Genomic DNA, 21,232 nt, shown 5'->3' on the forward strand with positions numbered 1-21,232 from the left:
AGCTCCTACTTTTATTCTTCTAAAAAATTACTTTTATCTTCAATAAATTTAATTAATTAATTAATAAGCAAGCAAGCAATTCAAGCAATTAGTGTCATCAGTGGCTCCTTAAAGGTTTACTCTAGCTTTTATCTAACAATCTGTTATCTAGGAATTAGACTGAATTTGTTTGTCCCAAAATTTGTAAGTATAGTAAATTACAGTGCCACTAAACAACAATGAGAAGTTTATTTTAGCATTAAAAAAAAAAAAAAAGCCAGGAACCCAAGGCTCAAGCCTGTAATCCCAGATGAACTCAAGTGGCCAAGATCTGAGGATAGAGGTTTGGGCAGGGAAGTCTTGAGCCTCTTATCTCAATTAAGTACCAAAACAAACAATAACAACAACAACAAAACAAACCAGAAGTAGAACTTGACTGAATTCGCCTTGAACAACAACAAAAGGGACAGTGCTCTCAAGCCCAGAGTTTAAGACCTAGGACTGGCACCAAAAAAAAAAAAAGAGCTGACAATGTTGGCTTATACCAGTAATCCTTACTACTCAGGAAGCTGAGATTTAAAGACTGTGGTTCAAAGCCACTCTGGGCAGAAAAGTTAATGAGACTCTGATCTCCAATTAACTGCCCAAAAGCCAGAAATGGAGCTGTGGCTCAAGCGGTAGAGCATCAGCCTTGAGCACAAAAGTTCAAAGACAGCTCCCAGGTCCTGAGTTCAAGCTCCAGAACCTGTACTAATATAAAAAAAGCTACTACATAAACAAAACTAAACCCTTTGTACAATCTAATAACCAAATGTTTTACCTACAGGTTGTTTGTTTACAAGGGCTGCTGAAGTTGGGGTATAATCCAAATCTTCATCATTAAAGAGCTCTTCAGTACTCATTCCAATGGCTTCTCCCATATTGAGACCAAGTTTCTTCTGTAATAGTTTTCGTTGACGTGCTATCCTTTCTTTATGATCCACTTCACCTTTAAACAGAAAAGAAACATATTGCTTCCAAATCAATTAAGAAATTTTCTCCATTAAAATAAAAATTTTAAAAACTAAGTCAACACCAATGGCTCACACCTATAATTCTAGCTACTCTGGAGACTGAGATCTCAGACTTGCAGTTGGGAGCCATTCAAAGCAGAAAAATTGTGAGACTCTCATCCAATTAATCAATAAAAAGCTGAAGTGGAGCTGTGGTTCAAGTGGTAAAGTAACAGCCCTGAGCTAACAGAACTAGGTGCTGGTGGCTCACATCTGTAATCCTAGCTATCCAAGAGGCTGAAATCTGAGAATCACAGTTAGAAGCCAGCCGCCTCAGAAAAGTTCCCAGGAGACTCATCTCTAACTAAACCACTCAGAAAAAGCTGTAGGCATAGCTTGAGGCGCAGTGCCTCAAGTGATAATAGCAATAGCCTTGAGCACAAAGAGGCTCAGGGACAGCGCCTAGGCCCTGAGTTCCAGTCCCAGGACTGACATTAAATAGTATACCAAGTGATATAAGCCAAATTTCAGACTTTTCTCTACAGGATTACTACATACCTGATTTTTCATCTTGGACTTCAAATTCTGCACCAGCAGATCCCAAAAGCGATGCACCATGTTGTAACAATCTACATATATCAAATCTGTCAAAATTTAACCGATCTGTAGTAGATGAATCTTCCATAGAACTTTCTGAAGTAGATTCTAGAAGTTAATTTTAAAATATTAATTTGACCATGTAAAGTGAAGAATGAAAGAAAATAACATCAATACTTGTGTATAAGGGTTAATATCTTAAGAAAAAACAACAAAAATAGAAAATCTATTATTTATGATCAATTCTTAGTTATCTATGAACTATAAAATTGAAACATTCCCTTTAGAGCATCAGAATGTTAAGTGGGTTTATGTATATAACTGTTTCCAACTATGAAAACATAATGCTGCATGAAGAAATGCTATCCTTATGTTGAAATGTATATTAAATACCAGGCTGTCGCCATTTATTAGCAGCATGAGTTTTCCATGGTGCTCAAGTGAGAGACAAGGATATACACAGAAAAGCCAGGTGCCAGTGGCTCACGCCTGTAACCCTAGCTACTCAGGAAACTGAGATCTGAGGATGGAGGTTCAAAGCCAGCTGGGGCAGGAAAGTCCAATTAACCACCAGGAAACAGGAAGTGGTGCTGTGGCTCAAAGTGGTAGAGCACTAGCCTTGTGCTGAAGAACTGAGGGACAGCACCCAGGCCCAGAGTTTAAGTGCCATGACCAACAAAAAAAGAAAAAGAAAAAAGAATATACATAGAAAGTATTCATGAGGGGCTGGGAAGATGGCTCAGTGGTGGAGCGCTTGCCTTGCATGCATGAGGCCCTGGGTTTGATTCCTCAGCACCACATAAGCAAAAAAAAAACAAACCTGAAGTGGCACTGTGGCTCAAGTGGTAGAGCACTAGCCTTGAGCTGAACAGCTGAGGGACAGCGCCCAGGCCCAGAGTTCAGGCCCCACAACCGGACCCCCCCCCTAAAAAAAGTATTCATGAATATGTAATATGCATAAGAAATACTCATGAATAATAAGCATCATCCCTGTCTATATGAGTATCTTGGATACAAAACAACTTCCCCTTTAGCTCAGCACCTGTGATCATGCCTGTGTCCTAGCTATTTATGAGGTTTAGAGCTGAGGATTACTATTTGAAGTCAGATCCAGCAGGAAAGTCCATGAGACTCTCATCCCTAATTAACAATCAAAAAGCCAGAACTGGAGCTGTGGCTTAAGTAGTAGAACAGTAGCCGTAGCATAAAAAACCTCAGGAAAACACCCAGGCCATAATTTTTTTTTTTTTTTTGGGGGGGGGGGGGGGGTCCGGTTGTGGGGCCTGAACTCTGGGCCTGAGCACTGTCCCTCAGCTCTTCAGCTCAAGGCTAGCGCTCTACCACTTGAGCCACAACGCCACTTCCAGCTTTTTTTCTTTTTTCTTATGTGGTGCTGAGGAATCGAACCCAGGGCCTCAGGCATGCAAGGCAAGTGCTCTACCACTGAGCCAAACCTTCCCAGCCCCCCAGGCCATAATTTTTAGCCCTAGTACCAGCACCAAAAACTAACAAAAAAGAACTACCCATTAACATGATTCAATTCCCATACTTAAAGCAAATTATATATTCCCTTGAAGCCTGAAAATATAGGCTATACATGTTAAAATACAATGTAATTTTTCACTAAGGCAATAGTTTATTTAGCTAGTATTTGCATGTAATTAATCTGCAAACTAGGTATAACCCTAAATTTAAGGGAACTCATAAATATTTCATATTTTCCAGCAACCTTACTATAAATTTCAATGCTCATGTAAGAAGTCATTTAGTAAGAATCTGAGTAATAGAATAAATGCTAAGTAGGGATATTGAGCCAGAAAAGGTTCTCTTCTAAAACAAGTGTAATCCCTCTTGGCTATACATTTCATCTGACAAGAAAAGACATAACAGAGTAACTCAAAATATTAAGTGGCAACAAGAAGAGCCAAAACTTGAAGCAAGCTAAAGTCTATGCTAACCCTATGGTAATTAAAAATTAATGTGGCCGGGCACTGGTGGGTCATGCCTGTCATGCCTATAATCCTAGCTACTCAGGAGGCTGAGATCTGAGGATGGAGGTTGGAAGCCAACCCAAGCAAGTCTGTGAGATTCTTATCTTCAATTAACTACTAAAAGAGCTAGAAATTGAGCTGTGGCTCAAAGTGGTAGAGCACTAGCCTTGAGCACAAAAGCTCAGGGGCAGTGCCCAGGCCAAGTACAAGCCCCAGAACTGGCAAAAACAAAACAAAACACCAGAATCTGGTTGCACTATATTAAATTTCCACTTAGGGAACACTTATTTTATGTTACGAAATAAAGTACTCCCCAATTCTAGAATCTGAAATACAGCTAATTAAGATCTTTAGTTGGGCATGATGGATCATGCCTGTTAATTCCAGCTAGAAAGTAAAGAGAAAGTATTGTACTTCAGTTCAAGGCCAATATGAACAAAAAGTTAGGGTGACCCTGCAACCCTATCTCAAAGAACAAGCCATGAGTAGTGTTCCATGCCTGTTATCTAGCTAATTAGGAGGCACAGGTAAAGGATGAAAGTCAAAAGCTGGTCTAGGTAAAAAGTAAAACTCTGTATGAAAAGGAATTAAAGCTAAAAGAGCTAGAGGCATGAGTATTTGCCTAACAAGCATAAAGCCCTAAGTTCAAACCACAGTACAGTTCTGTTTTTGTTTTTGGTGTTGTTTTGGGTTTTTTTTTGGCGCAGGGGGGGCGGGGGAGGGGGGAGGTTTTTACTGGAAGGGGGTGTCTGGAGTGAACCCAGGGCCTGGGCACTGTGTCTGACTTCTCTGCTCAAGGCTAGCACTCTACCACTTGAGCCACAGTTGCACTTCTAGTTTTCTGATGGTTAATTACAGATAAGATCCTCATGGACTTTCCTGCCATGGCTAGCTTGGAACCACAATCCTCAGATCTCAGCCTCCTGAGTAGCTAGGATTACAGGAGTGAGCTACTGGCACCTGGCTAAAGAATTTTTTAAAGAATACAGATTAGGGCTGGGAAGATGGCTCAGTGGTAGAGTGCTTGCCTTGCATGCATGAGGCCCTGGGTTTGATTCCTCAGCACCACATAAGCAAAAAGAAAAAGCCAGAAGTGGCGCTGTGGCTCAAGTGGTAGAGTGCTAGCCTTGAGCTGAAGAGCTGAGGGACAGCGCCCAGGCCCAGAGTTCAGACTCCACGACCGGACCCAAAAAAAATAAATAAATAAAGAATACACATTAACAGCATTTTGTTCATCATTAAGAAGTATTTTTTAAGACCAGTGGTTAAAATTACCTTATACATTATTGCTAACAAGTTTATACTAAAAGCATGAAAATTAAGCATTTAAATAGGAATTATCAAAATATAGTTAAATATTACTAGAAAACACTTAAATATAATTATTATTGTTAATCCTATGATTCAACTGAATAGGATTTTACTTCAAACTACTTTTTCTACTTAAAAGCACCTTGTTTGGTTCTTGGCACTGGATTCCATTCAGGCACATTTTTCACTATAGCTTCAACAGCTTGTCCTGCAGCAATCCGAGTATCCCAATTTGCACTTCTCAAATAAATCAATACCTTAAAATAATTAGAAAATAAAATTATATATATGAAAAGTTTGCTAAAGGAAGCCAAAACAGGAAAATGTAAATTTATCTAATAGTTTATAATTTGGCAACCCACCAAATACATATAAAATACCTTAGAATTTATAAAATGCATTTATAAAATTTGATTATCTAATGGAAATATCTACCATCTTAACCATAAGAAACTTCTAACAAAAGAATATTTAAGTGCATTTTTCCAATAATAGCTATTTTTATACTCAGTCAACAAAACTATTTTAATACGCTGAAAGTACATATTTAATTAATCATACCCATTACTTTATGCAGCGTTACAAAACAAAAAAAACTAAAACACCCCAATCTTTAAAACCTACAAAAAGTAGTAAAACAATTTAGCAAGGTTATATGGCACGAAAGTAATATACAAATTATTTCTATTTATTAAATGAAGTTAAGAAAACAATTCTACCTGGGTACTGGTGACTAATGCCTGTAATCCTACTCAGGTAGCTGAGATCTGAGGACCATAGCTCAAAGCCAGCCAGGGCAGGAAAGTCCGTAAGACTCTAGTCTTCAGTTAACCACCAGAAAACGAGAAGTGGAACTGTGGCTCAAAGTGATAGAGTGATACCCTTAAGCAGAAAAGCTCATGCCCTGAGTCCAAAAGTCCCATAACCATCACTTCCCAAAAAAAGTATAGAGAGAATCCTATCTGCAAAATCATAAAGTAAAAATATTTTAGAACAAACTTAACAACACTGCTGAGCCAAGAGCATGCCTACAATCTTAACTATTCAGGAGGCTGAGAGAGAGGAGGATCATATATGGTTCAAAACTAGTCCAGGCAACAAAGTCTTTGAGACCCTTATCTTCAATTAACCACCAAAAAAGACAGAAGTGGAGCTCTGTCCAGTGATAAATCATGGTAGCCTTGACCAAAAAAACTCAGGGATAGCACCTAGGCTGAGTTCAAGCCCCAAGACCAGCACAAAACTACCTGTTGAAAGCCAGGTGCCAGTGGTGCACTCCTGCAATCCTAGCTATTCAGTTAAGTCCATGAGACTCTTTTCTCCAATGAATCGCAAAAAAAGATAGAAGTAGGACCATGTCTCCAGTGGTAGAACAGCAGCCTTGAGTGAAAAAGCTAAGGGAAGTGTCCAGACCCTTGGTTCAAGACCTAGTGCTAGCACACACAAAAAAGTAACATTGTAAACACACTAAATTTCAAAACTTACTACATGCAATAGAAATCAAGACAGTGTGGTACTGGTAGACTGACAAAACATAGATCCAGAAGGACCGAGTTGAAAGTCCAGAAGTAATCTTCAAAAAAGTTTTACAATCACAAGGTTAACAAAGATGTTAGGACAAACTCAGTGAGAAAATAATATTCTTTCAACAAATGGGGCTAGGAAAAACTAGACAGCCATGTATGTAGAAAAGAATGCTGACACCTACTTCACACCAAAATTAACTAAAAAGATGCACCAGAGATCTAAAACTATGAAACTCTTAGGAAGAAAAAAAAAATAAGAACAAATCTTTTTGTCCTTAGGTCAGGCAGTAATTTCTTAGTTATGACACAGGAAGCACAAATCATTTTTAAGTGATTATGACTTATTATTATGTGCTTCATAAGATACTGTTGTGGTATGAAAATTAAAGATATATTTGATTTAGGTACTTAGGCCATGTAGAAATTAGAATTCTCTGCTTATCAATAATGCATGATTTTGTAACTTTGTTTTTGTGGTTGTAAAATTGACTGTACTCCGCTTCTGCTACTAACTAAATGTGTCACTCCCAACTTTTGTTCTACTCCCCAAGCTTCTGGTCAACAGTCCCTAAGCAGAAATTGTAAACTCTTCTGGAGTGACCATTGGCCAAAATGGACAAAGAGCCCAACCGCGCAGGCTTAAGTTCTTTCCCTCATGTCCTTCCAGTCAAGAATGCTTAAAAGCTGATGCAGGCTGGCACTCAAAGCTGTGCCCTAAGATCATGACCTTGGGCACGGTCCTGATGAGTCAGTGCTTTGTTCTTTGTTAAAATTTTGTTTAAACCCGTGAGTGATTTTTGGGTCTTACTATCTACTGATTCCTGGATAATACAAAAACACCTTTTAAAAAAATGAAAGAAGCCAGACACCAGTGGCTCACGCCTGCAATCCTAGCTACTGAGGAGGCTGAGATCTGAGGATTGCAATTCAAAGCCAGCCCTGGCGGGAAAGTCCATGAGACTCTTATCTCCAATTTACTACCTGAAAACTGGAAGTGGCACTGTGGCTCAAGTGGTAAAGTACGCGCCTCACGCTGAAGAGCTCAGGGACAGCACCCAAGCCCAGAGTTCAACGCCCTCCCCATACCCCAAAAAAGAAAGATTACCCATAGAAAAAGTGCAATGTCATATACTGAGTAAGAGGCTGTATAAAGAATATATATATAAAGTTTTAGCTAGCCAGGCTAGGCAAATCTGTAATCCTAGCTACTTTGGAGGCATGCAGGAAGAACATGAATTCAAGGCCAGCTTGGGCAAAGTCAAGAACACCCTGTACAAAAATACAAACCAAGCAATAGTGGTTCACTTCTGTAATCCTAGCTATTTATAAGGAACACAGTTTGAGGCCAGCCAGGACATAAATTTGAGGCCCCATCCCAATCAATCGCTGAATGAGAGGTGATACTTGCCTGTCATCCTCACTACCTGGGAAGCATAAATAGAGACATCATGATCCAGGCTGGCCTGGGCACACAGGAGACCTTATAGAAAAAATAATAAAGCAGAAAAGCCTAAGGGTACAGCTCAATTGGTAGAGCACTTGCCTAGCAAGCTATAGGCCCTAAACTCAACCCTCAGTGACACACAAAAAAACAAGGGCTAACAGCATGAATCAAGTGGTTGTTTGTTTCAACAACAACAAAAAAACCAAGCTTCTTACACTTCATTAGAAAAAGGCAAGTAAATAAGCCAACCTAAAAATGAGCTAGTCAGGCACTGGTGGCTCATACTTGTAATCCTAGCTATTCAGGAAGCTGAAATCTGAGGAGCATGGTTCAAAGCCAGCCTGGGCAGGAACATCTGTGAAACTCATATCTCCAATCAACCACAAAAAAAAAAAAAAAAGTGGCGCTGTGGCTCAAGTGGTAGACCACTAGCCTTGAGCTGAAGAGCTGAGGGACGGCGCCCAGGCCCAGAGTTCAAGCTCCACAACGGACAAACAAAAAAAGCCAGCCAGGCACTGGTGGCTCATGCCTGTAATCCTAGCTACTCAGAAGACTGAAACCTGAGGATCATAGTTTAAAGCTAGCCAGGAGGGGGAGGAGGGGGAAAGGGGGGAGGGGGGGATGGTAAAGAAGGTGGCTCAGTGGTAGAGTGCTTGCCTTGCATGCGTGAGGCCCTGGGTTCGATTTCTCAGCACCACATAAGCAGAAAAAGCCAGAAGTGGCAGTTTGGCTCAAGTGGTAGAGCTCTAGCCTTTAGCTGAAGAGCTGAGGGACAGCGCCCAGGCCCAGAGTTCAGGCCCCACAACTGACCAAAAAAAAAAAAAAAGCTAGCCCAGGCAGTAAAGTCTGTTAGTCTCTCATCAACAATTAACCACCATTAACAACAATTAACTGGAAGTGGAACTGTGGCTCAAAGTATTAGAGCATTAGCCTTGAGTGAAAAAGGACAGTACCTAGGCCCTGAGTTCAAGCCCCACAACCAAAAAAATAAAAATGGATTTTTCTTCTTTTAATAGGCATAAAATATTATCATTTCAAGTTGTCAAAGACAGTCTTTTAAGTATCAAAGAGGTTAATATCCATTTACAGTTTGTTTTCTTTTGTCTTATTTTTACTATCAACGATCCATTCATACTTGGGTGTCAGTGACCCTTACCTATAATCCTAGCTACTGAACAGGCTAGATTTGATCTATTATGGGATTTGAGCTCAGAGCCTACCCATATCTGTTTGGGGTTTTTTTGTTTTTTTTTTTTAACTTACCTGGCACTCTACCACAAAAGACACATCTCTAGTCAGGCCTTTTGCTGGTTATTTTGGAGATTAAGTCTCAATGACTTGGGGCTGGGAAGGTGGCTCTGTGGTAGAGCGCTTGCCTTGCATTCATGAGAACCTGGGTTCAATTCCTCAGCACCACATAAGCAAAAAGAAAAAAAAGCCGGAAGTGGCGCTGTGGTTCAAGTGGTAGGGTGCTAGCCTTGAGCTGAAGAGCTGAGGGACAGCGCCCAGGCCCAGAGTTCAGGCCCCATGACCAGACCAAAAAAAAAAAAAAAGTCTCAATGACTTTTCTGCCTTGGCTGGTTTTGAATCATGATCTTCCAGATCTTAGTCTCCTGAGTAGCTAAGCTAGGTGTGAGTCACTCAGCTTGCAACATGTTTTTAATAGATAAAAGTAGAAACAACATAAATGTCTATCAACCAATGAAGGAACTAGAAGCAGTATACTATATATGTATTATAGGAGCATATTAGTGTGAAATATATTTGGCAATAAAAAGAAATGAAGTGGGGCTGGGAAGTTGGCTCAGTGGTAGAGTGCTTGCCTCGCATGCCTGAGGCCCTGGGTTCGATTCCTCAGCACCACATAAGCAAAAAGAAAAAAAAAAGCCAGGAAGTGGCGTTGTGGCTCAAGTGGTAGAGCACTAGCCTTGAGCTGAAGAGCTGAGGGACAGCGCCCAGGCCCGGAGTTCAGGCCCCACGACCGGACCCAAAAAAAAAAAAAGAAATGAAGTGACTGATGACATTATCACCACATTATAGTATTTTAAGTAAAAGAAATCAATTGTGAGAAATCATATGTGATTCATTTTATATAACATATTTTTCAGAATGGGAAAATCTACATACAAGTTAGTTTAATAGCTGTCCATAATTGGGTATGAGAGGGAGTAACTGCTAATAGATACGAGGTTTCTTCCTGTAATGAAATGTTTTAAAATTAAGATTGTGGCCCAGTGCCAATGGCTCATGCCTGTAATTCTAGCTACTAAGGAAGCCGAAATCTGAAGATGTTGGTTAAAGGCCAGACTGGGCAGAAAAATCCATGAGACTCTTATCTCCAATTAATCACCAAAAAAAGCCAAAAGTGAGATGTGGCTCGAATAGTAGAGTGCCAACCTTGAATGAAAAAGAGAAAAGAAAGTATCCAGAAACTGACTTCAAGCTCCAGAACTAGAACAAAAGAAGGAAAAAAAAAGATTGGGGTCATAGCTGTTGTACACAATGACCAAGTACCACTGAATTGTACATCTGTGGTATGTAAATTACATTTCATAAACCTGTTTAAACACAAAACTAAAGGACAAAAGGAAAATACTGAGAAAAGAGAAAGGGAGGGGCTGGGAAGGTGGCTCAGTGATAGAGTGTTTGCCTTGCATGCATGAGGCCCTGGGTTTGATTCCTCAGCACCACATAAACAGAAAAAGCCAGAAGTGGCCCTCTGGCTCAAAGTGGTAGAGTGCTAGCCTTGAGCTGAAGAGCTAAGGGACAGCACCCGAGCCCACACTTCAGGCCCCAGAACAGACCAAAAAAAAAAAAAAAAAGAAAGAAAGAAAAAAGAAAAAGAGAAGCAAGAGGATCTCAGCTGAAACTTTTTTTTTTTCCAGGTATGAACTCTGGGACTGGGTACTGTCCCTAAACTCTTCAACTCAAGGTAAGCACTCTACCACTTGAGCCATAGCACTACTTCCGGTTTTCTGGTGGTTAATTGGAGATAAGAGTCTCACACTTTCCTGCCCAGGCTGGCTTTGAACCATGATCCTCAGATCTCAGCCTCTTGAGTAGCTAAGATCACAGGCTTGAGCCACCAGCGCCTGGCTAGCAGAAACTTCCTTTTGAAATTATTTGATATCAATCAACACACTGAATTCTAGCCTTGAAAAGCTAGAATTTGTTTCTCAGTTCCTCACAGACTTAATCTTACTTACTCATGATTTCCAGTTTCAAGTTTCTCAGTCCTGCATTCCTTCTCTTGGGAGAGGGCTATGCCTCTTCCTCCTCACCTTACAGATTGAACATAATGTATAACAAAACCATCTTTTCGGATCTAGAAGGTAGAGCTTGTAAAGGTATCAAATCAGTCTTGTAGGTTGCATCTTGGTTAGAAAGTTAGAAAGGGGAATATGTTGGAAAGTCACTATTAAGACCTTATGGTACTAAGCATATAGTTGAGATTTTTGTATGTTGGAAAAAATCCTCTGGAATTCCTACTCCAACACATCAGGAAGGACAAATGAAAATGAAAGGAGGGCTAAGACTAAATGAGATAGGAAACTTGAGGCTTCCAGTGCTTGGGCAAAGATACTGATCACCCATCTTATCCTTTGTCTGCATTCTACCACACCTTTCCTTATACCAAAGCACTCTTGCTGTATTTTGCATGGAATTTACAAATTATTGCTATATAGATATACAAGCCCACCAGAGTTGAAAAAAATACTACCATTATATATAGAACATGGACTAGGACTATGAAAACAACACACCAATGAGAAAGCTTCTACTTCAATATTAAGATATATATACCATATATATATATAACATATATAGTATATGTAATATATATAATATATACATATATATAATATGACAAGAAACTTTAGGTTTTTTTGCCAGTTGTAGTGCTTGAACTCAGGATCTGGGCGCTGTTCCTAAGCTCCTTTAGCTCATGGCTAGCACTCTCCCACTTTGAGCCACAGCTCCACTTCCAATTTCCTGGTAGTTAAATGGAGTTAAGAGTCTCAGACTTTCCTGCCCAGGCTAGCTCTGAACTGTGATCTTCAGATCTCAGCCTACTGAGTAGCTAGAATTGCAGGTGTGAGCCACCAGTGCCTGGCTGACAAGAAATTTCTTATATATTCCAATTACTACCCATTTGAAAACTATAAACTATAATTATTATCTATTCAGAACAAGTTAGATTACTAACAAACCAGATGAACAACTTGGTTCATTACCAAATTGGGTCAATTCAGATGTGTGACATAAGCAAAGATTCTATATCGTTAAATTCCTTAAGCAATATTAATTGATTTAAAGTTAAAAAAAATTAGCCAGGTACCCTCAGCCATGCTTATAATCCTAGCTACTCAGCTTCAGATTTGAGAATCAAGAGAATTTGAGAACCAAAGCCAACTGGGGAGACAAATCCAAGAGTTTCTTATCTCCAATTAATCAACAAAAAGACAGAACTGGAGAGTCATGGCTGAAGAAACCAAGTAAGATTATTAGGCCAAGTTCAAGTCCCTGTACTGGCACAAAAAGAATCTAACACCTGGGTGTCAGTGGCTCACACCTATAATCAGGAGGCTGAGATCTGAGGATCATGGTTCAAAGCCAGCCCAGGCAGGAAAGTCTGTGAGACTCTAATTTCCAAATAACAACCAGAAAACCAGAAGTGACGGTGTGACTCAAAGTGGTAGAGCACTAGCCTCGAGCAAACAGCTCAGGGGCAGTGCCCAGGCCCTGAGTTCAAGCCCCATGATGGACAAAAAAAACAAAACAAAAAAAAAACAGAAGTGGCAAAATTCTCAAAACTACTTGGAAAACTCTTAAATTACTATTAAGAATTGTTATTTAAGGGGATGGGAAGGTGGCTCAGTGGTAGAGCGCTTGCCTTGCATGTATGATGCCCTGGGTTCCATTCCTCAGCACCACATAAGCAAAAAGAAAAAAGCCGGAAGTGGTGCTGTGGCTCAAGTGGTAGAGCACTAACCTTGAGCTGAAGAGCTGAGGGACAGCGCCCAGGCCCAGAGTTCAGGCCCCATGACCAGACTCCCCCCCCCACCCCAAAAAAAAAGAGTTGTTATTTAAGATGGACTTCTACCTTTGTTCTGTTCCCAATCCATAGATGAGACTACAATTATACTAAGAAAAAAATGAATTCTTACTTTAGATAAGAGATTATTTAGTTCATGAGGATGAAGCTTCACCACTTCTCCAAGTTGTTGAGCAGCAGCTTTTCTTGTGACTGGAGTAGTGCCAGTATCCAGTAAGATAAAAAGACGATCAAGCCTATAATAACAAAAACAAAACCATTAATCTGAACTATTTCCTCATAAGTTTGAGTTAGTAAATAGGTTGAGTCCCTAGGAATAAAGACCTATGATAAGGCTTCAGAAGATGCCTAATCATTGTTCTTAAAAAAGAAACAGATAGGTCAGGGAACAAGAACATAAGAATATTGGAGAGTTTATTTTGGGAAATAATAGCTTGGTTGTTCAGGGGACACTTAAGGGTATAAGCTAGTGCCCTCTTGTGGAGAAAAAGCCAGAAGGAGAGCTGTGGTTCAAGTGGCAGAGCACTATTAACCTTGAGCACAAAATCTCAGGGACAGAGCCCAGGCCCTGAGTTCAAGCTCCAGGACTAGAATATATAACAAAATAAAATAAATACAGCAATGGGAGGGAGAGAATGAGAGGGATAGAGTGAATAGCTAGCACTAAGAAAAAGGAAAGAAATGTACATACCACCTGATATCGAAGAAATAGCTGTATTTTCAATGCTCACAGAATTCACAAACTTTATAGACCATGATGACAATCTGTCTCATGAAGGTTAGAATGTGTTTGTGATTTTAACTAAGTATCACTATCTCACAATACTGTGAAATTTATGTAATCACTTAATCACAATAAATTTATGTAATCACTTAATCACAGCTGAGGGCCTGGTCCCTCAGCTCTTCAGCATAAGGCTAGCACTTTAATACTTGAGCCACAGCACCACTTCCGGCTTTTTCGGCTTATGTGGTGCTAAGGAATTGAACCAAGGGCCTCTTGCATGCGAGGCAAGCACTCTACCACTGAGACACCTTCCCAGCCCCAATGATAACTTTTTAAAATCAATTTGCATGGTGAATTTTGTTATATATTACCACAATGAAAAACAAAAACAGGGCTCAGTGACATGTGCAAGGCCCTGGATTTGATCCTCAAAACTTAGAACAAAAAAGGCTTTATACAAATACTGAGAAAAAGAAATAATAACAATAACTAAAACAAAAAACAAAGCAACAAGAATTTACCAGGATAAGAGCTGGGAAGGTGGCTCAGTGGTAGAGTGCTTGCCTTGCATGCATGAGGCTCTGGGTTCGATTCCTCAGCACCACATAAGCAGAAAAAGCCAGAAGTGACGCTATGGCTCAAGTGGTGGAGCACTAGCCTTAAGCTGAAGAGCTGAGGAACAGTGCCCCGGCCCAGAGTGCAAGCCCCACGACCAACAAAGAAAAGAAAAAAAAAAACAAAGAAATTACCAGGTTGAAAAGTTTCTACAATGTCTTCTTTATTTTTCTTGGCATTTTACAATGTTTTAAAGAATGGAATATTTGATAAAATGTAATTTTCACTAATACTTCCTGCCAACCATTACTGGAATGACACCAACAGAAAGTGAGGAGTAGGCCTAGTACACCTGTACTGTCCTATATAGGTAATTAGCATTAACATTTTTCTGTCATTAGGAAGGATCCTCTGAACTTTCCTCATATCAAGAAACTTATTTTCTTAGAAGAGGATCACAAAGGCACAATGTGCATCTGATCATACAAAATAATATTCATTGAAATGAACTCCAGAAAATGGAAAGGAGGTTTTTTCTTTTTTTTGTTGTTGTTGTTGGGAGCTTGAACTCTGGGCCTGGGTGCTGTTCTGAGCTCTTTTTTTTTTCCTGCTCAAGGCTAGCTCTCTACCACTTTGACCTTGTCTCAAAAAACCAAAGGGCTAGGGTTATAGCTCAGTGATAAGTGTTTGACTAGCACTGGCAAGGCCCTGGGTTTGTTCCTTGGCACTACAACAGAGAGAAATCAAATCTAAACTTAGAGGCTCTCACTGAAAAACATGAAATATTCTACTATGCATTGATTACAATCAGATCATGAGTTATTAAAGCAAGCAGCAAAATCATTAATTATTTTTAATGTGAAGGCTAGGGGTTTGGCTTAGTGATATGATGCTAGACTAGTACACATTGAGAGCCCTGAGTTCCAACTCCAGAATTGGGGGACACAGTGGATATAGTATTAGCTGGATATAGTAACACAGTCTCCAGTCTAACTCTCCCAACTGCGCTATTTCATTTCTGCTCCAGTGGCACAGTCCTATGGTGTCACCTAAGGGAGCCGAAGGCAGGATCTCCTGAGATAAAGGGTTAGATGGATGAAAGTGGCCATAGCATTAAGACTCTGTTTCCAAAAAGGAAAAAGAGAAGAAAAAAAACTTAAGTTTTTCCTAGGAGCCAGGCACTCTGCTAGGAACAGAAAGATCAGACATATTTTTCCCTCACACCATTTATGTTAATCAAGCAAGGGAGAGATAAATAGATAATTACTATGCATAAGTATTCCAACTGATAGTATATTGTTACAAGAAGCACAAGTGGAAATAAAACCTGAGAAGGCTTCCTGAACAAAGTAACATAGGTTTAGATTTAAAACAAAACAAAGCAAAACAAAAAACAAAAAAACAAAAACCCAAAAAAGATTAGAATTAGGCAGACTTTGCTAGGCACTGGTGGCTCATGCTTATAATCCTAGCTACCCAGGAGGTAGAGATCTGAGGATCGTGAGTCAAAGCTAGCCCAAGTAGGAAAGCCAGTGACTCTTAATCAGCCAATTAACCACCAAAAAGTTCTGAGTTCAAGCCCCAGGACTGGCACGCGTGCATGTGAGTGTGCACGCGTGCGTACACACGCATGCACGCGTGCACACACTCACACACAAGCAGACTTGAAGCATGGAAGGAAGTGTCTCTATCTCAAAGTGGAAAGAGAGGGAAGCAAAGGTGGGAAGAGAACACATGTGAAGGCAACGAGGAAGGAAAGAAAGAGCACAGAAAGTTTAAAGAACAAGTTGAGGCAAAAAGCAAATCCACAAAGGATCTGATAAGCTATTGGAGAATTTGGACATACCCGAAGTGGGGGAGCGGGGAGGGGGGTCGGGAATGTCAGCTATCTGGGACAAGCACTATCCTCAGCCCATCTGCTTACACTGATAATTCTGCACAGTCCACAAATGATGTACTATCCAAATGATGGCTGGCAGAAAAAAAAAGTTCAAAAGCAACAGAAAACTAACGTATTTTAAGCAGAAAAAATAACAGTTAAAATCTGGGTATTAGCATGGCTAATATGGCTGAAATGAAGGATAAATTGGGAGTGAGACACCAGGAGGAAAAAGCAGAAGAACAAACTTTTTCTTTTGGTGTTGGTTCTGGGGCTTGAATTCAGGGCCTGTGCATTGTCCCTGAGCTCAAGGATACCACTCTACCTACCACTTGAGCCACAGCTCCACTTCGTTTGTTTGGTTTGGTTTTCGTTTTTTTTTTTTTTTTAATGTGTGAATGGAGCCAGTCACTGGTGGCTCCTGCCACCAGTAATCCTAGCTGCCTGTAATCCTAGCTACTCAGGAGGCTGAGATCTGTGGATCATGGTTTAAAGCTTGTCCACAGGAAAGTCTGGAGACTCTTTTCTCCAATTACCCACCAGAAAACCAGGAGAGACTCAAATTGGTAGAGTGCTAGCCTTGAGCAAGAGAGTTCAAGGACAGTGCCTAGGACCTGAGTTTATGCCCCATGACCTGGTGAGGAAAAAGTCTCATGGACTTTCCTGCCCAGATTGGCTTCAAACCTTGATCCTCAGATCTCGGCCTCCCAGTAGCTAGGAATTCATTCCAGGAATGAGCCATTAATGCCTGGCTCCAAGGCTACTTCCGATGCAGTTATCTTGGACTACAGATGATAGAAGCATGGAAGACTATCATAATTGGTATAGAAAGAAAAAAGAGGGGCTAGGAATGTGGCTTAGTGCTTGCCTAGCATGTATGAAGCCCAGGGTTTGATTCCATAGTTCCACATAAACAGAAAAGGCCAGGAGTGGTACTGTGGCTCAAGTGATATAGTGCTAGCCTTGAGCTGTAAAAGCAGCTCAGGCATAGTGCCCAGGCCCTGAGTTCAAGTTCCTGGACTGGTAATGGCAAGAAGGGAGGGAGGAAAGGAGGGGGGGGGGGCCAATGTGCTTAAAGAATAGCTTGAAACAATGATTTGCTGTCCAATGTGAACTCATAAATTAAAAAATAACTGTCAGTATCCTCAAAATCTTGGGGGGAAAGATCTGGGGCTGGGAAGATGGCTCAGTGGTAGAGCACTTGCCTTGCATGCCTGAGGCCCTGGGATTGATTCCTCAGCACCACATAAGCAAAATGAAAAAAGCTGGAAGTGGCGCTGTGGCTCAAGTAGTAGAGCTCTAGCCTTGAGCTGAAGAGCTGAGGGACAGCGCCCAGGCCCAGAGTTCAGGCCCCACAACCGGACCCCCCCCCCCCCCAAAAAAAGAAAAACAAAATCTATGGGGCTGGGAAGTTGGCTCAGTGGTAGAGCACTTGCCTTGCATGACTGAGGCCCTGGGTTCGAATCCTCAGCACCACATAAGCAAAAAGAAAAAAGCCAGAAGTGGTGCTGTGACTCAAGTGGTAGAGCGCTAGCCTTGAGCTGAAGAGCTGAGGGACAGCGCCCAGGCCCAGAGTTCAGGCCCCACGACCGGACCCCCCCAAAAAAGAAGAAAGAAAAGAAAAGAAAAACAATATCTAGAGGCAGGCAATGGTGGCTCACGCCTGTAATCCTAGCTACTCAGGAGGGTTAGATCTGAAGATAGCAGTTTGAAGGTAGTCCAGGGAATAAAGTTTGTGAGATTCTATCTCCAATTAACCACTAGAAAACTGGAAGTGGAGCTGTGGCTTAAGGTGGTAGAGTGCTAGCCTTAAGAGAAAAAGCTCAGGGACAGTGCCCAAGCCCTGAGTTCAAGCTTTATGACTAACAACAACAAAAAATATCTACAGAAAAAAAGAGCACTACTGTTTTTTGGGTGTGGGGGGATTCTTTTTGAAATGCAGTCATTCAATTCAGAAATCAGATGTCCTACTGGGCACTGGTAGTTCTTGCCTGCAATCTTAGCTTCTTAGGAGGCTGAGATCTGAGGATCATGGTTCAAAGCAAGCAAGGGCAGAAAAGTCTGTAAGACTCTAAATGTATTTCCAATACAAACTACTTAGTAATAGCCAGCCAGAAGTGTTGCTGTGGCTCAAGTATTAAGTACAGTGCTAGCTTTAAGCACAAAGAAGCTCAGGGACAGAGTTCAGGCTCTGAGTTCAAGCTCTAGGCCAGGCAAAAAAAGAAAAAGAAAAAAAAAGGAACTAACTAGATGTCCTATTTGGATTAGTTAACCAAAGCAGGTAAGACTTTTTAGATACTATAATTTTGTCTATACACAGCTACATACAAACTAGGGACCGGTGGCCCATGCCTATAATTCTAGCTACTTAAGAGACTGATATTGGGAAGAAGGTAGTTAGTTCAAAGCCAGGCCAAGCAGAAAAACCCGAAACTCCATCTCCAAAATAACCACCAAAAGTAAGACTAGAAATATGGTAGAAGAGATGGAGAACCAACTGAATAAGTAAGCCCAGCAAGAGGTGGTCCTGAGATCAAACCTCAGTATTAGCCTCCAGAAAACTATACCCAACATTTTGAAATAACAGCCTGCTCTAAAAAGAAAGTTCTCGGGCTGGGAATGTGGCTTAGTGGTAGAGTGCTTGCCTAGCATACATGAGGCCCTGGGTTTAATTCCTACTACAACATAATCAGAAAAAGCCAGAAGTGGTGCTGTGGCTCAAGTGGTAGAGAGCTAGCCTGAAGCACAGAGAGGCTCAGTGACAGTGCCCAGGCCCTGAGTTCAAGCCCCAGGACTGGCAAAAAAAAAAAAAAAAGGTTCCCATTCCCTTATACATTATAACTCAGTAGAAACAAATTTCATGCTAAACTTATGCATCAATGTATTTATGATATATAAATATGCAGAAACTTAATATACCTCTTGGATTTTCTTTAACTAATTTTCTGTGTTCTGAAATAATTTCCTCACATTGAATGGATTAACCTAGCTATTAAATAAAAATTAGATGTCCTGGGGCTGGGAAGGTGGCTCAGTGGTAGAGCGCTTGCCTTGCATGCCTGAGGCCCTGGGTTCGATTCCTCAGCACCACATAAACAAAAAGAAAAAAGCCGGAAGTGGCTCTGTAACTCAAGTGGTAGAGCGCTAGCCTTGAGCTGAAGAGCTGAGGGACAGCGCCCAGGCCCAGAGTTCAAGCCCCATGACCGGACCCCCCAAAAAAAAAAACATTAGATGTCCTATACTACCGGTACCTAGCAACTCCCTTCAATCCAACTCCCATGAGCTCTCTCACACCATTTCATCAGTTATCTAGGGAATCTGTGAGAGATAGGTTATTCTTTCCTTTGCAAAACAGATAAAACTTCACATAATGTATTCAAGGTATATGTTCAATTTAAGAAAAATGATACTGGGGCTGGGAAGGTGGCTCAGTGGTAGAGCGCTTGCCTTGCATGCTTGAGGCCCTGGGTTCGATTCCTCAGCCCCACATAAGCAAAAAGAAAAAAGCCGGAAGTGGCGCTGTGGCTCAAGTGGTAGAGTGCTAGCCTTGAGCTGAAGAGCTGAGGGACAGTGCCCAGGCCCAGAGTTCAGGCCCCACGACCGGACCCCCTCTCCCCCCCCCAAAAAAAAGATACTACTTATTTTCATTACTTTCTCTTCCAGTCTATGTGCGATGAGGACCCAACTCTCATTAAAAGTTAGTTCATCAATCTAAAGAACTTGGTGAATTTTAAAGAGTACAATCACCAGGGACTGCCCCCTACTTACATTGGACTACCAAAATACACCTCTCAAAAGTTCTCAACCTCTCTATCATATCGGAGAAAAATAAAATAAAACTTTCCTTCTGGAGCTACACAACGAAATGTCTCGTTGGTATTTCTCTTATTTCCTTAAAGATGTCCCACGGACGGACAAGATCTGAAAAATAATTTCAAGACCCGTGATAGAAAGATAGAGCAAACACAGTCACCTGTTTAAGATCTCAACAGGGAAGAGGGAAGGAACATTTTACTGCTAAACAGAAAAAGAGTTAAGCCAACTGCCTTGAGGAGAACATACCCCTAAAAGTTGTACATTAAACGTGAGCACCATCGCGAGGGACTCGTGAGATAACCATGATCCCAACCTCCCCATCTTCCGACAGTTATTGTCAGGTTGTTGGACCACGAAATGGAGGTTGGGGACTCAAGACTGAGGATCCTGAATCGCCTAGCACTGAAAAGAGGGAAGAGAAACCGGAGACGAGACACACCGCCAAGAGAAAGAAAGGAACCGCCCTCGCGTGCCCAGGTGCCTATTTCGCAGGAAAACGACGTTCTCGAGCGCACCGGCACGGAGTAACCCCGTCCACCCCGGCCGAGGGGCGAACTCCAAACTCTGGGCAACAAGACGCCGGAATCCAGCCAGCGACAATGAGCACGGCTCCTCTCCGGCGGCGGCGCGGGGAGGAGACCGTGCCTCGCCCTACCCCTCTCCTCCTCCGCTCCTCACGAGTCAGACCCACCTGGAGACCGCCATGGCCCGGCGCCGGCGGTTCGCAACTCGGCGCGAGCGACGACGCGCCGCGCCGCCGAGGCGCTAGTTTCCACAGAGCGCAGGGGAGCGGCGCAGGCCCAAGCCAGGCAGCTGAGGGGAACTGCCGGGGCGGCGCGGGGCGTGCGGGCCCGAACCCTCGGGCATCTGCTCAGCCGTCTACCCGAGCTCGTCCCCTCCGTGGTTCGGGGAGCCAAAGGGTCCGAGACCGAGGCGCCGGCGGCAGCACTCAGACCCGCACGACTTCAAACCGGGTGCCCCCAACCCCGCTCTTTGCTGACGCAGGCGTCGACACGCCGGGCTGAGCGTCAGCGCGCCGGAAGTGACGTCAGCGCGCCGCGCGCGGGACTGCGCGTAGCCAGCGAAGGAGAAGAGTTGAGGCGGTCGCGTGGGCCTGGCCACCTGGGTTCCGGGAAAAAGAGTTGTTTGTGCTGATGTGGAAAGGGGTTCATCTCTCTCCTCTTAGAACGAAGCAGACCAGTGAAATGGGGATCCCACCCATTTGCTTCAGAAAGAAACAGAATTGGCCAAAGCTCGAGCCTTGACCTCGCATTCCTTTCCATTCCGTCCTGAGCCTCCTCTCCAGGCGGCTTCTAGACAAGTAAACAGGAGATTTAGGGCGCTGGTCCCGGTGCCAGT

The 21,232-nt window shown here is 42.1% G+C and overlaps 1 protein-coding gene across 2 annotated transcripts in view; it reads right to left on the reverse strand.

The window, feature by feature from the left end:
• Positions 1 to 20,880, reverse strand: part of Btaf1 (B-TFIID TATA-box binding protein associated factor 1) — a 91,397-nt gene extending 70,517 nt beyond the window's left edge. For both annotated transcript variants that reach the window (XR_006148836.1, XM_042689200.1), the window contains exons 1-5: positions 20,565 to 20,880; positions 13,009 to 13,132; positions 5,013 to 5,127; positions 1,530 to 1,676; positions 804 to 967 (exon numbers count right to left, since the gene is read on the reverse strand). Coding sequence is in view for 1 of the 2 variants with exons in the window: in XM_042689200.1 (XP_042545134.1) it covers positions 804 to 967; positions 1,530 to 1,676; positions 5,013 to 5,127; positions 13,009 to 13,132; positions 20,565 to 20,578 (564 nt within the window). In the remaining variant the exon portion in view is untranslated. The remainder of the gene's footprint in view (positions 1 to 803; positions 968 to 1,529; positions 1,677 to 5,012; positions 5,128 to 13,008; positions 13,133 to 20,564) is intronic.
• Between the last annotated feature and the right edge of the window lie 352 nt (positions 20,881 to 21,232).

Source organism: Dipodomys spectabilis, unplaced genomic scaffold (assembly GCF_019054845.1).
Source record: "Dipodomys spectabilis isolate Male_0828 unplaced genomic scaffold, ASM1905484v1 ptg000125l, whole genome shotgun sequence".
Taxonomy (NCBI): domain Eukaryota; kingdom Metazoa; phylum Chordata; class Mammalia; order Rodentia; family Heteromyidae; genus Dipodomys; species Dipodomys spectabilis.